The sequence below is a fragment of the Trichoderma harzianum genome, assembly GCF_003025095.1.
Source record: "Trichoderma harzianum CBS 226.95 unplaced genomic scaffold M431scaffold_5, whole genome shotgun sequence".
In the NCBI taxonomy this organism is placed as follows: Eukaryota; Fungi; Ascomycota; class Sordariomycetes; order Hypocreales; family Hypocreaceae; genus Trichoderma; species Trichoderma harzianum.
The window spans coordinates 1,046,667-1,063,082 of record NW_020209253.1 but is presented as its reverse complement, the minus strand read 5'-3'; the positions used below and the strand labels follow the sequence as shown (position 1 = coordinate 1,063,082).

Genomic DNA, 16,416 nt, shown 5'->3' with positions numbered 1-16,416 from the left:
TCTTGTATACATTAGTCTCAAATGGCTGACAGCGCAATGAGTTGCTATGGATATTAGATTAATCTTCAGAGCTGAATGCATGGCATTATTCTATCCTAAACACCTGTTGTTTGTTCTACCTTGTTGCACTATTCACAACTATCGGATTGCGATATGTAATGCCAATGGAAATTCATTCTCTGTTTTATGTTTGTATTAAATAAATTGGGTATCAAAAAAATGTATCTCTCGTCACTTATTTTGGAGGTGTCTACTAGGTATTAATCATCTCCGTGGAGGTGCCTGATATTGTAATCCCTGGCAATATCTGTGGCATCTGCTATTGGTCATGTCTGTCCAACGTACATTTAGAGCATTGACTACCCCAACATATTATTATTATTATAAAATCTTCTTTATATCTTTTATAGTACCTATTCGAGCGTCCAATTAAAGTTCACATGTTGCCCAAGTCACAAACAAGTCCCCATAAGCTTAACTCGAAGCCTGTGCCGCAGTCTAATAGACATACTCCGTGTATATTATCTATATTATCCAACGTACCTATTCATACCAGATACTGTCACTACTCTATTCAAATACCTTGGACACAAAAACACCAATCTGTCCATATATTAAGTAGCTACTCTTCTTATTTTAGTTATTAGTCATATACTCCTGGTGCAACAAAACACCTATTAGTAGATGTTCCTGCAGTGACGCCTCAATCACAAGCACAAAGTGCTGAGTCAGCACGCATCTGCCGTCAAAACGTCAGAGCATTCCTGAGATAAGCTACGCACTGCCGTCACTGCTAAACCTCGTCGCGGGGGAGCTACAGAGGCACAACAAACGGCTTCGAGCAAACGAGGCTGCGTCAGCCCGGTGACTTTTTAGGCCTTTCAACAGCGCACTCGGGCCACGAACGCTGGTCGCCACTGCGTACGCAAGCAATTACACACGCCCGTTTGCCCTCTCTCCAGCATCTCTTCTTTGTCCTGAGGTTTGTCATCGACCGGAACGTCCCTTTTTGCGATCCCCGCGGCTGACCTGCTTCAAAACCAGCTGCAGCCGCCTGTCGAGTCCTCGATGCCCTGTCCCAGCTTTCTTCAGCTCGAAAATCCCACAGGGAGCATCTGAAGCGACTCCGGACCTGCAGCTCGCCACCTCTTTCATTGTATAGATTCCTGCATCAACAGCTTCATCGATCAACATTATACAGCGGCATCGGGCCACCCTCGCCTTTGGCATCTTGGGTGACAGCTCCCTGCTACCCCTCCATTTCGATTTGCGATACCCAAGCAAACGCCTTCTCGCGCTCATCAGCCTTTCACGCATCTTACACCATGGGCACCAGATACGACTTGCGGTCGCAAGACCCGGAGCCCAACGTCTATGCCGCGCTACCGGGAACAATGCAATCCGACTTTGTTCCACATAATCTGACGCCTATGAAGTCTGCTCTTGTTGGACGAGAAGTACTAGGTACGCTGCTAACGCTTCGTATGTGCTGGGTCCAACTTTAACTAATTTTGTTGTATAGGATGTCACCCCAGTCGGTGGATATACGAGTTAATCAACAACAACTTCACCGCATGCGACCTGTTCGAACGAGCTCGACGTACCGACCTGGATAGCCACTACAATTGGGAACACCCTCACCAGCTCGTCATCAATGGCAACCAGTCCTATTCAACTTCGTCGTGCAAGGTGCTGTCCGCTATTTGCCTAGAGTGCCATTTCCACTTCATGTTCCGTGTTGAATGGGAAGATGCACAGTCAGACTTCTCGTGTCACCAAAGCCACAGCCAGTGGCCCATAGGAGACACTCAGTTTCCTTGGCATCACTTGGCTTGGGTTTGCTCAGATGAAGAGGCTAACATTCAATCTGATCGCTCAAAGTACTACCCACTATTGGCTCGAGAATATTTTGTCTGCTCAGCGCTGCCGTGTACGCTTCAGGTTACACTCGAAGTTTCGGAGCCCCGAATGCCGCCTTGGTGGGTTAATCTCTTGCTGGACCACGATACGATTCTTCAGCAGTTAGAGACTGCGAGGAAAGATGAACCAACGCGATATGAAACTGCGACCGATGACTGGGCTCATCAAGCACCATCTAATCTCAACACGTACCTTAAGAATCTCCTGGAAACGACTTCTGATGCGGCCAGGAGTATATCCAAGAGAAACAAGAGATTTGCTGTACTGTTTGGTCCGCGCTGTTTCTCAATATTTCGAGACCTTGAGTTCAAAGAGCAGATTGATATCCAGGATGGGGTCGACGAGGGTTCATTTACCCCAACAGCTCCCCCGGCGGCAGAAGGTCCCTCTGGGAGTACGGAAATTGGCACCTACCGCGCATACCTCGAGGATGTACGCTCCGAAGTACAGAATCTCATATTCAAATCTGGGAGTACTGCAGAGCGCCCGACGTTCTGCGTGACTGCCCTGCATAATCATCTAGGCTGCATTGAAGTCCCCAATGTTAGTACAGATGCGCTGGTTAATCTGGAACGATATAAACTCTTGGGAGTTCTACCGTCCCAATCCAAAGAGATCATTGTGAACGCATATAAACGACAATGGGAGCTTGTCCCTTCAAGGAGGAGAGATCTGGTTGAGAAATTGATGGCAATTGCAAATGATGCCAATGATGAGCTACTGTCCGATTATGCAATTACCCAATCCTCTGTCTTCGAGAGCCAGCTCCAAAGGCACGGCGGCACTGACGATGACGGGCTTGTCTCCCAAGCACTGGAATACTTTGGGCTGAGTCCACCAAATACCTATAGCGCGGAGGCCTTGATCAAAGCATTTAGGGAAAAAATAGCCCGAGACCCAGCTGACGCCAGCACTGCCAGGAACATGCTTTTAGTCATTGCTCGAGCCACGGATGATGATTCTTACCAGACTACTATTCTAATGGAAGCCGATAACAAAATGTCGCTACTGACATCATTGACGATACTCGGTTTAAAGAATGGGCAAGAAGCGGATGCCGTGAACGCCACGAAAGCAAAGGTAAGTTGGCGGGTCTAAACACTGCAAATTGGGAAAGGAAAATAAATCTCCCAATCACTCATGGAAAACATCAAGTACATTTGCTGACTGCATACATTTTTAGCTAGCTGAGGCTGTATCTGATGAGGCCAAAGGCGTATATCTTGATGCTTTAGATTCTATTGCAGAGCACACAGTTTCACCATCTATTAAGCAAGCTGTGATTGAACTTCGCTTTGATCAGGGCTTCAATACTTCTGACCTTGATGCTGGTAATTCAAGCGATCCCAGAGCAAACAACCTCGACCTTCCCGTAGGACTGCATAACATTGGCAACACTTGCTACTTGAATAGTCTACTTCAATATTTATTTACCGTCAAACCTATTCGAGACATTGTATTCAATTACGACAGTTTACGGCTAGACCTGAATGACGAGAGCATTCAAGAACGCCGCCTGGGTGGAAACAAAATGCATATGGATAGGGGAGAGGCCGTCGTTGCGCAAGCATGTAAGTGTAGCAAATTCACGGGACATCCAAGTCTTCATAACCAAAATGGCTGACATCAATCTATAGTTGCGGAAGAAATGGCTACTTTGTTTGAAAATCTTCGAACCTCTGACAGAACTGCCACTCGACCTTCTCAGAGACTCGCAAATGCGGTTTTATTGTCAACACATACGCTGCTCTCTGGTCCAAAACAGCCTTCCGAAACGCCCACGGCTCCGAATCCCCCACCATTACCTGCCCGTCCATCACCTGCTCCCCCAACGGATAGCCATGATGACGTGAATATGGTTAGCGTCTCGGTTCAGGCTGTGTCCGACCCGCTTGAAACGCAAAGTAGCTCTAGCACTCAAACGCTAGTTGGCCAAGATGATGCACTGTCTGACCACTCATATGAGAAAGTAGAGACGGTAGTAGAGGATAGGGGTGGCCAACCTCAGCCTGCCTTAACAGTTGTGGGGGAACCAGAAGACGACACTCTCATGGCAGAGGTTGCACTGGATGACAAGAAGCCGGCAGCCCCTGAGAATCTGGACGAAGCTAATGAGGCCCCTGTTAGCACGGACAACCGTGATGTCGATATGGTTGACGTAGAGAAGCCTGAAACGGTTGATCAAAAAGTCCTCAATGCTCTTGAACACCAAAAGAGGTCTTCAGGAACAGACCAACAAGATGTCGAAGAGGTCATGGGCAGCATTATCAATCGCCTCCAGGCAGCGATTCGCCCAACCTCGACAGATAGCACAACAGGCATTCAACTGGAAAAAATCATGGAGACGTTCTTCGTAACAACAGTCAATTATACCAAGAAATTTGACGAACAGGAATACCAACATGAAATTAGCTTTGATAGGTCGATAACGGCATTCCCAGCTGCCGAAGGTCCTTGTTCATTATACGACGCCCTCGGAAGAAACTTTGACCAGCAGATCTTGGAAGACAGCAAGCTTTCGCGATACACCGCCATCAAGACACTTCCGCCCGTGCTGCACGTTCTAATTCAGCGCTCACAGTCAATGGGTAGCAAGAATGGCAACCCAGTTGTAATCCCTGAGACGCTGTACCTCGACCGATACATGGACGCCCCTCACGATTCGCCTCTTTTCCGGCAAAGGGTTCAGGACTGGATAACAGCAGAACGAATTCTTGATTTGAAATCTCAACTGGCAAAAATTGAGGCCAATCCCAGCTATATGACGTTCCTTCAGACTTATGAGGGCGAAGTTGGAGCACCCGAAGACACGGCAAACCAGCCCTCGGATGGATCCAATGAGCCAACGAAGCAAGAGGAATCTGCCGAGAATTGGGATTTTGACGGGCCCGTAGAGGATGACTTTTTGCTCATCACGACAGGAAATACTAGTAAAGTGTCTGCAACTGGGAAATCAAGCAACAAGCTAGACAATATCCAGAAAACACATGCTGCAGTGTTGGAAATGATGGAAAAGGAATTACAACAGCGGCAAGAGATGCTGGAGGAAAGTCTGAGCAGCCAGAAGCAAATCTCGTACCGGCTTCATGCTGTCATCTGCCATCGCGGCCACCTAACGTCTGGTCACTATTGGGTGTGGATTCACGATTTCGAGGCCAATGTTTGGAGGTGGTACAACGACGCAGACGTTAGGGAGAATAAAGACACGGCAGAAGTGCTCCGGACTCTGAGCACTAGCGGAGAGCCGTACTTCCTCTGCTATGTTCGCGACGAAGACAAGGACCAATACGTCAGCGTTCCCAAGAGGGAACCTCCAGTTCAGGAAGACGGAGACAAAGTGCAAGACGAACAGGGAAACCAAGCAGGGCAAGACACAAAAGAAACCGAAGGGCAAGAGCCAGCTGATGAGGCTGTGTTGGTGCCCTCGGTGGCCGCAGACAAGGATGGAGATGTTGAACTCAACGATGCGAAGCCGGAAAGTGACCTGGAGGCCACTCCTACGGTGGATGCGGTATCACAAGAGTCAGAAGAAAAATCTTAGAAAAATGCTGTCATGGAGGATACACATCAACCTATAATGGAAGGGGAGCCTGTTCATGGACTCGTTGATACGACAACCGCTAATATGAGGAGTCCAGGTCCCCGGCACAAGACGAAGAGAGGAAGCAGCCAAAGGAGAAGAGATAGGGCGAGGAGTACTGCGGCAAGACTCAGAGAGAATCACCGGGGAAGACTCAGAGAGAATGAGTTCCGTACCAGGTGTTGTCGTTAAGCTAGCATTATGATGAGATGATGAAAGATGTCGAAAATGTGGCATTAGAAGTCCCGAGGATTATGTATATTAGAGAGCAAGACATAGAGGGAATTTGGTATATCTCCAATTCCCGCGATTAGTATCTGCATTGTTATTGTTTACTCCGTTTGGACTTTGTCTTGCTTGTGTATTTTGTTCTCGCTTTTAATTTGATTTTTCTACTCTGTCCCCAGATTACCGTCCCTTGAAGACAGGCTTTCGCTTGTCCTGGAATGCTCTCAGGGCTTCGTTTCTGTCCTCGGTGTTGACAACCCTCTTGTACATTTCATTTTCCTTCTCTTCCCTAGCCCAGGCGACGGCCTGCAATCCAGCGCGGATAGCAATGGGGCCTCCCTCGCAGATTTCCTGCGCCAGCCTGACGGCCTCTGAGAGCGCAGACTTGCGGGCCGTCTGCAAGATATCAGCGCCATCCCGCTCGTCCTCGGGCAGAACCTCGACGAGGCGATCAGCAATGCCGAGGAAGTAAGCCTCCGGAGCGGCGACACGGCGGCCGGTGAGGATGAGGTCGCGGGCGCGGGAGAGGCCGACGATGGCGGGCAGGCGAAAGGTGCCGCCGGCGCCGGGGATGATGCCGAGCCTGGTTTCTGGGAGACCGACGGTGGCGTTGGAGGAGAGGACGCGGAAGTGGGTGGAGAGAGCGAGCTCGAGGCCACCGCCGAGGGCGAGGGAGGAGATTGCGGAGATTGTGGGAATTTGGAGGTTGGAGAGGTCGGTGAAGGCGCCTCGCAGGTCGGAGAGGAACTTGGCGGTTCTGAGATGCTGTCAGTATAGTAGTATAACATGAGGTCGAAGGAGGGGAGAATGTAGAGAGAAGCAAAGGAGAGGAGAAGGAAGAAGAAGTAAAGACGAATTGGGACAGGTGAAGCATATCGCATAGCTAGACGCACTCTTCCTGGGTAAAGCCTCGTCGCTCCTTCAAGTCGGCACCCGCGCAGAAGCACGTATCGACAGCACTGGCGATAATCAGAGCTCTCGTAGGGCCCTTCTCGTCCACGCCAGCCGCTCCGCCGAAGCGCTGTGGGGGAGCAACCTCCTCCCCATCGGGGCCGTACTGGCCCTGCACGTCGTGGATCTCCGCGCGTAGAGAGGCTAGCAGATCCTTGGAGATTGCGTTTCGGGCCTTGGGCCGGTTGAGCTCGAGGATGCGGATGTGGCCGCTTGAAGCTGCGGGAAGGTTGGTGACGCGGATGAGGGGCTCCGCGGTGGAATAGAGGCGGCGGAGGGTGAAGGAGGGAGAGGAGGAGATTGCGAAGCGGAATCGAGGAGGCATTTCGGCGGTGATTTCTGGGGGGAGATTGGAACTGGGGAGAACTCAATTGGGGGAATTTGAAAGAGCTGGCGGGAGAAGGATGATTGAAAGTAGCTTGGAGGTTTTGGTGTTGACGGCTTCGGCTTAAAGGTGACGTCGATGCGAATGAGCCGAGCTTAATTTTCTAGCGCGGCTTGTGTCGGTGGTTGTTCCATTTGGCAGGGGAGTCGGCATTAATTGAGATTGAGTGTGTTGCTCCAGTGAATGAAGGGTTTATTTATTTTATTCTTGTGTCTCATTAACAAATAGTTTTGGAAGTCGAAAAAGGATGAAATGACAATATCTCCAGAGCTATGCAAATATAGGATCAACCATGAGAGTTCCCATCCAAGTTTGTATCCGCTCCAGTGCTTATCTTGGCCTCTGTTTTCAGTCTGTGCATATAGCCCTTCAACGTCAAATTTGTGAAGGGAAAAGTCGGCATTCGGCATATTGATCACGAATAAATAAATTCACTACATGTATCTAATTATACTTAGACCATCTGAGACCGGCAGCTCTTGGTGAAAGCGGGCTGCTCCGAAAATACATACCTAGTAGACGCCATGCTCCGATAGTACGACCTACCGAGCTATCACTAATAAATAATGAATAATAAATATAAATCTTGCCCACATATATCTGAGGGTGCAAAATGTAGAAATAAAAGAATTCAAGTTAATTGAGGAACGCAGTTGCATCTGCTGCTTAGATGAGATCCTATATCGTACATCTCTTAACATGCTGTGTGCTCCCCTCACCTATCGAGATCGCTGGACTGATACTTTTGGTGACACAATCTGGAGCTCATCGTTGGTATATGTAGTATCGGTTACTCTAAAATCAGCTCATCAACAAGACAAGAAATCTCTCATAGCCCTCCCATCAATCATACCTAGCTGCTGCAGTGCTAATCGTTATACCCCGCTGCCCCTCTCCGCAATCGGGAAGCCGATCCTTCCATGGTACTCTGCTCCGGTAGAAGGTGATGTAAGTGCCAATCCCATCTTATCTGATCCTCTGATAAGAACTCCAGATCCTCCTTTCATCATTCCATCAATGCGCTCGAAAGGCGTTTGTCTACCTACTATCGTGTAAATATACAGTACAGCCATGCCCTCTGCAAATACCTCCAGACACCTCCGCATAGGAGTCGACGTCGGCGGCACCAACACAGACGGCGTCATTCTTGATCCCCTCCAGGGGTCGTCTCCGGGCAAAGGCATCCTAGCATGGCACAAGGCTCCCACAACGACAAATCCAAGCATTGGAATCAACGATGCAATCACTGCCATGTTCAAATCCGCTGCCATCAGCCCGTCCGAAGTTGAGAGTGTAACCATTGGCACTACTCATTTCGTCAATGCTGTTGTTGAACGTGATGCTTCACGACTGTCTACCGTGGCGGTTATCCGACTCTGTGGACCTTTTTCAAAGCATGCTCCCCCTTGCGTGGATTGGCCGGATGATATGAGGCAAATGATTCTGGGCCACTATGCATTGCTCAAAGGCGGCTTGGAGGTGGACGGAAACCTCATCTCAGATATTGATACGCGAGAGATTAAAGAGCAGTGTGCCATTATTCGCGATAAGGGTATCAGAAATGTTGTAGTCAATGGAGTGTTCAGCCCCATAGACACTATAGAAAAACAAGAGGAACGAGCTGCGGACATTATCAAAGCAGAATTGCCCGAGTGCGATGTTCTTTGTTCCAAAGACATCGCTAATCTAGGATTCTTGGAGCGTGAGAATGCGGCCATTCTGAACGCTTCTATCCTTTCTTTCGCTAGGAAAACCATCAGGTCTTTTCAAGAGCCAATCAAACGCCTCGGCTTACACTGTCCCGTTTTCATCACCCAGAATGACGGTACTGTCTTATCAGGGGACATGGCAGCGAAGTTACCCATCAGAACCTTTTCAAGTGGCCCAACAAACAGCATGAGGGGTGCGGCATTCCTTGCACAGGGCGAGATATCCGAAGCAGTCATGGTCGTTGACATTGGGGGCACAACGACAGATGTTGGGCTGCTGTATGCAAATGGGTTTCCTCGGCAGCAGGCTGCTTACAGCGATCTGGCGGGCATCAGAGTCAACTTTTCCTGTCCGGATATCAAGAGCATCGGTCTTGGAGGAGGATCGATTGTCAGAACTGACAACGGCCTAACTGTCGGACCAGACAGTGTTGGGCATAAGCTTCAGCAAGAGTCGGTTGTTTTCGGTGGCAAAATCATCACCGCGACTGACTGTATAGTGCAAGCGAATCCTGATTTAAGCATAGGCAATACAGACCTTGTGAGAGCTGTACTTACTGATGAACAGCTGAACCTTTTCAAGGCCGCCCTCAAAGACAAGATTGAGAAGGCAATTGACAAGATGAAAACTTCTCCGGAAGACATCCCAGTGCTGCTTGTTGGCGGTGGAGCTATACTGTCGCCTAATGAGCTCAAAGGTGCGAGCCGAGTGATCAAGCCGGAATGGTCGCAAGTTGCAAACGCAATCGGAGCAGCAATGGCAAGAGTCAGTGCAGTTGTGGATACTGTCAAATCCACCGAGTCCAAAACCAGCGCTCAGTTGCTGGAAGAGATTGGCCAAGAAGCAATTGCAAAGACTATATCTGCTGGGGCGTCTCCTGCGTCCGTGGAGATTGTCGAAAAAGAGACCCTCCCACTCCAAGTAAGAGCCGCAAAGTGGAAATCGAGAACGAACAGCCGTGACTAATTCGATATTGTGTGTAGTACATTGCTCATAAAACAAGATTCATCGTCCGTGCAGCGGGGGATTTCGATTTGGGGAGCGTCCAAGTCCACGCCGCTCCAGAAGCGGATGACGAGAAAAATGATACTGATATGAGCCAATATGAGAAGCTATCAAAGCGACCAGAATCCACATCTAAAGAGCAAATAGACAAGGATATCGACATTACTTTATATAAACCAACAGTCAAAAATCGCGTTTGGTATATATCGGAAACGGACGCTGATTGGATTGCCACCGGCTGCTACATCCTTGGAACGGGCGGTGGAGGATCCCCTTATTCCCATCTAGTGCGTCTAAAGCAAGAGCTCCGTAAGGGTGCAATTGTGAGGGTTATAAACCCACATGATCTTGCCGACGACGATCAGATTGGTTGTGGAGGAGGTGTGGGCAGTCCTACAGTCGGAATCGAGAAGCTGCCTGCCGACGAGCTATTGGAAGCTCAACAAGAATTATTCAAGGTCTGTCCTAACCCTGCCACTCACATGATCTCCATCGAAATTGGAGGTGGCAACGGCCTCCAAGCGATGATATTGGGCGCCAGCACGAATATGGATCTACCAGCTGTGGATGGCGACTGGATGGGACGGGCTTATCCAACAAAATGGCAGACAACCCCTGTTGTTTTTAATGAAAGGTCTCCTATCTGGTCTCCCATCGCCATGTCTGATGGCAATGGTAATGTCGTTGTCATGCCGAAAGCGACCTCTGACCTTGCTGTTGAGCGCATTCTGCGAGCGGCTCTGACACAGATGGGATCACACACAGGTTGTGCTGAGTCCCCGGTGACAGGAGCAGAAACGAAGCGATGGGTAGTAGAGCACACTATTTCTCAAGCTTGGAGAATCGGACGCGGCGTTGCTCGTGCTCGGAAGGAGAATAGAGTCGACAACGTAGCCGAGTCCATCATTGAGGAATGCGGCGGAAAAGCAGCTGGTAAAGTGCTCTGGAAGGGTAAGATTGTCGGTGTTGAGAGGACACTGAGAGGAGGATATGTCTATGGCGAATGCTTCATCGAAGGAGTTGATGTACGACAAGACAGCGACGGCTTACAGCAAGATGTCACCAACCCATCGTCGTTCCGGGGGACCATCAAGATCCCTTTTAAGAACGAAAACATTGCAGCTCTCAAAGTCCGAGATGATGGGAAAGAAGAGCAACAGGAGGACGTCCTAGCCATTGCCCCAGACTTGATCACCGTGATTGATGCACAGAGCGGTGAAGCTATCGGCACTCCAGAGTACAGGTATGGGCTACTAGTAGTAGTGCTGGGGCTGGCCGCCAGTGATAAATGGACGGGAAGCCAGAGAGGAATCGAACTTGGCGGGCCAGTGGGATTCGGGATAGACCACCTGAAATTTACTCCGCTGGGAGCGTTTGTCAAGCCGAGGAGCGTTATTGACGAGTTTGATGGCATTGTTGAATAGGTAGACAAGATAAGATTTCCTTAGCATCATCATCAAACATTACAGGTCAAGATGGCTGAAATTAAGGTATAGAACCATCCCCGCACTAGGCCAGCCGCACCTTCCTTTGACCTCGACATGGCTTCACCTTGTTATTAGTCATGATTGATGCATGTAGTTCAGATGCTTAGATCCGCATCTTCTAGAAACCATCCACGACTTCCAAAAGACTGTCTCATGTTGCATCAATGCAAATCCTCAAGGCACTAAAGCCCTCAAGGGGGCGCTCGATCCTCCACGCCGCTCCGCCGCTAGCTGCCATTGGCACACTCAGTCATGCACTGCAATTATTACCGCGTGCTTTAATCTGGGGGAGGCGCAGCACTGCAGCATCGTGTCAGCCGCTGGTTAAGGCAACCCTGCAGAAGCTATGTCTATCTGCTTTGTCAACCCCCGGCTCGATTGTGTCTGAGATGATGTGCAGACGACAGCGTGGTTCGCAGCGGCCGCCAGTATGCTGATCTCGCCAGTCAGGCCCAATATCGACTTGCTACCTGCTGGATTCCGGGGCCCAACTTGCCAAGCTCGCCATCGACATGATGCCTGCTTCTCTTGAGAGACTCGATTGGCCAAAACGGACATGGTCGCGTATCGACCCACTACTGGACGGATGACAGCAAATCACTTTCTTATCCGTCATCAGGGAATATTTGTCAGAGGCGATATAAAGAACCACCGAAACGACGGCGCCCTGCCAGCCTCACCGACTTCGTCTTCCTTGTACCACTTTGGCTTGGGAGATGACTCTTGTTGCAGGCCATTAAGCAGATCTGGGCGGGCTCCTGGCTGTTGGCGCAACTCTAGCAAGACCACTGATTAAGCAGGCCAAACTGTCGCTCAAGGCATCGGTAGGGCGTCTATGCTTTTGGCATTTGTACCTAATCGTCGCTGGGGACCGACGCGCGGTCTTTGAGGGGAGCCATGGCAGTGACTAGTACTCTATCTCCATCTTTTGTTGTTTCCACCGCGATTACTGCGGCGCCCGTTGCGTCTTCTCTGCCACTCACAATCGTCATCGAGCCTGATATTGGAGGAACACTGGATTTTTTCCCCTTTCGCGACCTTGCCAATATCGGAAACCCGGACGATGATGCCTTCAGTTTCAAGAATCTCATCAAATCAAGCATTGATGGTGACCAGAGCATTTTGCTCTTCAGCACCGGTTGCGAGATTGACGGCGTCGAGGACTGCACCCGTGCCTGCAACCGCACTGACACCTTCTTCGGCTCTCTCGAGACATTCTATAATTGCATCGCGCTGTCTTCCATTTCCCACTGGACTCATGATACTCAGAGCTATTACATCACTCCTGAGGCGGAGCAAAATGCCAGCAGCATCATGGGCTCTGGCAGCCTCGCCGAATTCGATTATAAACCTACTCTCGACTCGTTTATAACTTGCGCCCAGGCAGCATGTGGAAGTGACTTGTTAAGCGTATCATGCGACCCCTCGATCAAGGCACTCTCTAGAGACAAATCGAGTGCTGATCAAATATTCGAAGCAATGGATACCTTTTGCCCAGATATTCCTGCTAATATTGATCCTGACATCTTTGGGCCTGGAGTAAGACTACCATACCGCCGATTACCTCGTCAATACCCAAAACGACTTGTAGAACAAAGGTGACACTAACTAACCTTGCTCGGACAGGTGCTGATCTCCTATGTGCTTCAAGTATGCTTTTCAGGATCGCTGTATTTGGCTGTCCAGGCATTTACCATCTGGGCACGCCACACTGAGAAGAAGCGAGAGCCCTTTAGTCTCACCCGTGCCCAGTCACTAGTCTGGAGAGATACATCTACTCTATCACGAACCAGTGTGGCCATGGCCACCACTCTCGTCGAGTTTCAAGAAGCTCAGTGCTGGTTTGTATTTGCGTTGCAGATCGCCTCTATCCTTGCCATTGTCATCAACTCTCAGGAAGGCACCTTCTGGGGCGAAATTATCGTCAACGGCGCCGTTGCCTTCCACGTCAGTCTCAACGGTGTTCTCCCTATGTTTCTAGTTCAAGTGTGTCTTCACAACGAAGGAATTCGCAATTGGCATACGTTTCTGGGCTTTTGCGCCGAATATTTATTGGCAATCATTGCAGCGACACAGAAAATTAGCTTTGCATCTACCTTTGACCTGTTCAAGCAGCAGCACAGCATTGCTGAATGCGGCGGCAACCCGAGCCCCCGGACATATTGTGCGGCCACGCATGGCGTCTCTGGACTGCACTTGACATTTTTCCCGCACCCACTTCTCTATAAGATTGTGTTTTTGGGTCTGGACAGTATTGCTTTCATTGCGCTTGTAGTTGATCAGCTAAGCTGGACACTGCGAAAACATAGACGGACGAAACACTTGAGATTTGGTAGCTGGACACCTGGTCGATGGCCTGAGAACAGTTTCCGGCGCCACTGGAAGACAATTACCATATATTTCTGGAGAGGCTTGGAAATAGCCTACTTTATCATCAATATTCTATATATGGTTTCTCTCGTCACTGTCATTAGCGCAAAGAGCTTCGAAGCCAACAAATGGTCATATGGGCAGATCATTGCCATCACTTGTTGGGGTCCCGTCATTGTCAAGCTGATAGACCTCATCATATGTAAGTCTAGTCCTTCCTCATTGAAACAACCTCATCGAAACCACCCATCCTATTGTTGTATCTTCTTTTCTAACAAGTCTATAGCCGGGCCGCCAAAGAACGGCGAGCGACTCAATTCTGGACCACCGCGATTACGTATAGACAACATCATTAATCATAGACTGATATCAGAATACGACGATGAAATCACGCTTCGGCCTGACGAGCCGCTTACGCTCAGGCCTGATTTGAAGACTTCGGGAACGGCCTACTCCCGACCGGAGACGATATTCTTCGAGCCTGGAGACAGATATGTCTCAGGTGGACGAGATTGAAATGATGTTTTCGCTTTTCTTTTTCCTTTTTTTACGATTGTATGAGTTGCTGGATAATGACTAACGCCGTCATGATGAATGTAACATCACCTTACTTTTAATTCTCGGTATGTAGTAGACCATCAGTAAATAGATTAGCTAGTATATCGTTGAGCGATGGTTAGATTGGAAAGATTTCATAATATCATAATCTATAATGGTACACAGGATTTGGTCACTGAACATGGACCTCTCCTTTTGCTAAGACTCAAGATCTCTGACTCGATCAAACTCGACAATCTAGGATGGTCTAGGGCGGTCGGTTGTCTCGTATTTGCTCGGCACAAACTGGAAATTGACGTTTTCGCGTTCTTTCAAGAAGTAGTCAACTCTCTCGTCCTTGCTGAGCCCGGCCACCGCCGTTCCATTCCTTCGCAGCCGACCTCCAATCTCAGCGCTGTGATCGGCTGCCCACCCAACGTACTGCGCGCCGCTTGACTCGGCACGATTGGTCTGCGCCATAGCCCCAACAAGACACATGAGCACCAAGATGGATGCGAATGCACCATGCGACATGTACACAGGTTCACTCGATTTCCCTTCCTGGGCATCCCGCCATCGTTCCCAATCTTCCCATGTGGCGTTGTTCGCGGCGGTACCTTCTTGGTGGCGCCAGTTCTTGTCAATGTCGCGCAGAGACGCGGCGCGGTCGCCGTGCGACCATCCTAAGCCGTAGCTATCGTACATGCGACGCTTAGAAGTGTTGCTGAGAAGTTCGTTGGCGGCAACAATCATGCGATACCGCTCGAGGCGGGTAGCGTGGGGAAGATTTTTGATATGTAAAGGTGAAGATGATACGGATGCATGATGATGGTTGTGGTCATGCGTGTCTGGATGATACAGTTTGACGAGATGATAGAAGCGTCGCTTGTCGTAGACGGCGCCCTTGGAAACGCCGAGCACTTCGTATGGCGTGGGCCGTGGCGACTTTGGCCATTCGTGAGTGATATCCTCCGGAGAGGGCTTCCAGTCGGACCATTTTTTCTCGCTGGCGTCTTGTATGGTGGCATATTGTCTTTTAAAGCGTTTACATAATGGGGAGGAGGAAGATCGGGTGCAGTGGGTGAGATAATGTGAGCTGCAGAGGGGAGAGACGAGGGATGGGAGGACGGCGACGGATGGTTTGATGGCCATGATTGGGAGTTTATGAGAGAGAAGGAAGTAGCTATGAGGAGAGCATGTGAGAGGTCATCTCGGTTGAACCGGCTATCCAGTAGTGGTGAATTTGGGGGCGATTGGGATAGAATTGATGCAAGACTTAGATGCAGTGTACTATGCAAAGGTATGAATGATGTCGTCGCAAATCGTGCTCACGAGACAGAGCTCCAAGTATGAAGTCACGCTATCCCCGCTATTGTCCAGGTGGCTGTGGGGGCGTTTGGGCTACTACCCACCTTAGTAATCTGTCACATTGATCCGTAAAGACCCAAACACGATCATCTCAGCTACTTATCGGTAGGCTATTGTTAGCGATTTCATTCATCTGGTCTTTATATGGAAAATTCCGGTGAGCTACATTTAATCATCAGGCTTACGTCTCAAGCGTTGGGCACAATTGCTCGCAGTTTCTTAGTTAATAAAGGGGAGCAGCTATCCAATATCCTTCGTTCTAACTTACATGTAATACATGGTGTATGGGGGAACCACAATACGGTACCGATAACCCAAAAACGATAGGCTACCTATGCTTTCTTGAGGCAGTTGGGTTTGAATCAAGCCGCTGGCTCGCTCGAATTTGAAATTGATCCCGAAAACTGCCTGCTTCAGTATCATCCTGGCTAGATCCGGCCGCTACGGGTAGAGGCATCATTTGACCCCTGTTGGTCTTGCTACCTCTATTGCCATGAGGCCAAGGCGTCCGTGAGGAGAAACAGCATCCATTTCTGACATGCATTAGGCACCTGCTACTACCATTTTCCTGTAGGTATGGAGGTAGTTTTGTCTATCACCAGCTTGAAATTATAGCTCCTTCGGCAAATTTTTTTTTTTTAGTCGCCTTTTTTTTATTCTAAGCTCATGCTACTCTCTTTCTACGATGCCCAGTACTATTGACCTTTCATGTTTTATCCACTTGCCTTCTAAATCCATCCAAAAATAAAAGACAGTCCAGGGCCCACGAGTGTGTACGGGTACGTGGATGAGTTTGGCAGCCTCCCAGTAAGCACAGTGGTTCAGTCCGCGGGTCCGTCCGCGGGCCAGTCCCTGCAAGAGTCGGCCTGTGCTCT

General features: G+C 49.4%; 5 protein-coding genes across 5 annotated transcripts; 3 read left to right on the top strand and 2 right to left on the bottom strand.

Moving 5' to 3' along the window:
* Nucleotides 1-1,325: 1,325 nt before the first annotated feature.
* On the top strand, nt 1,326-5,461 carry M431DRAFT_494090 (hypothetical protein; the record flags this gene model as incomplete). Its single annotated transcript, XM_024917201.1, has 4 exons — nt 1,326-1,464; nt 1,523-3,000; nt 3,104-3,491; nt 3,558-5,461. 4 exons carry the CDS (start codon nt 1,326-1,328, stop codon nt 5,459-5,461), a joined length of 3,909 nt encoding a protein of 1,302 aa, XP_024775325.1.
* A 342-nt stretch (nt 5,462-5,803) lies between these two features.
* On the bottom strand, nt 5,804-7,203 carry M431DRAFT_507321 (hypothetical protein). The gene is made up of 2 exons (XM_024918949.1): nt 6,622-7,203; nt 5,804-6,485 (listed from the first exon to the last, which is right to left on the bottom strand). The coding sequence occupies exons 1-2, from the start codon at nt 7,002-7,004 to the stop codon at nt 5,909-5,911; spliced, it is 960 nt and encodes a 319-aa protein (XP_024775324.1). The 5' UTR covers nt 7,005-7,203; the 3' UTR covers nt 5,804-5,908.
* A 932-nt stretch (nt 7,204-8,135) lies between these two features.
* On the top strand, nt 8,136-11,203 carry M431DRAFT_83728 (hypothetical protein; the record flags this gene model as incomplete). The annotated part of the gene is made up of 2 exons (XM_024923346.1): nt 8,136-9,695; nt 9,758-11,203. The coding sequence occupies 2 exons, from the start codon at nt 8,136-8,138 to the stop codon at nt 11,201-11,203; spliced, it is 3,006 nt and encodes a 1,001-aa protein (XP_024775323.1).
* Nucleotides 11,204-11,933: 730 nt separating this feature from the next.
* M431DRAFT_405700 (hypothetical protein) lies at nt 11,934-14,292 on the top strand. Its single transcript, XM_024914903.1, has 2 exons — nt 11,934-12,805; nt 12,893-14,292. The coding sequence occupies exons 1-2, from the start codon at nt 12,164-12,166 to the stop codon at nt 14,150-14,152; spliced, it is 1,902 nt and encodes a 633-aa protein (XP_024775322.1). The 5' UTR covers nt 11,934-12,163; the 3' UTR covers nt 14,153-14,292.
* A 202-nt stretch (nt 14,293-14,494) lies between these two features.
* M431DRAFT_52175 (hypothetical protein) lies at nt 14,495-15,142 on the bottom strand (the record flags this gene model as incomplete). Its single annotated transcript, XM_024920479.1, has 1 exon — nt 14,495-15,142. A coding segment is annotated over one exon (648 nt), but the record flags the coding sequence as incomplete, so codon positions are not given.
* Nucleotides 15,143-16,416: the final 1,274 nt, after the last annotated feature.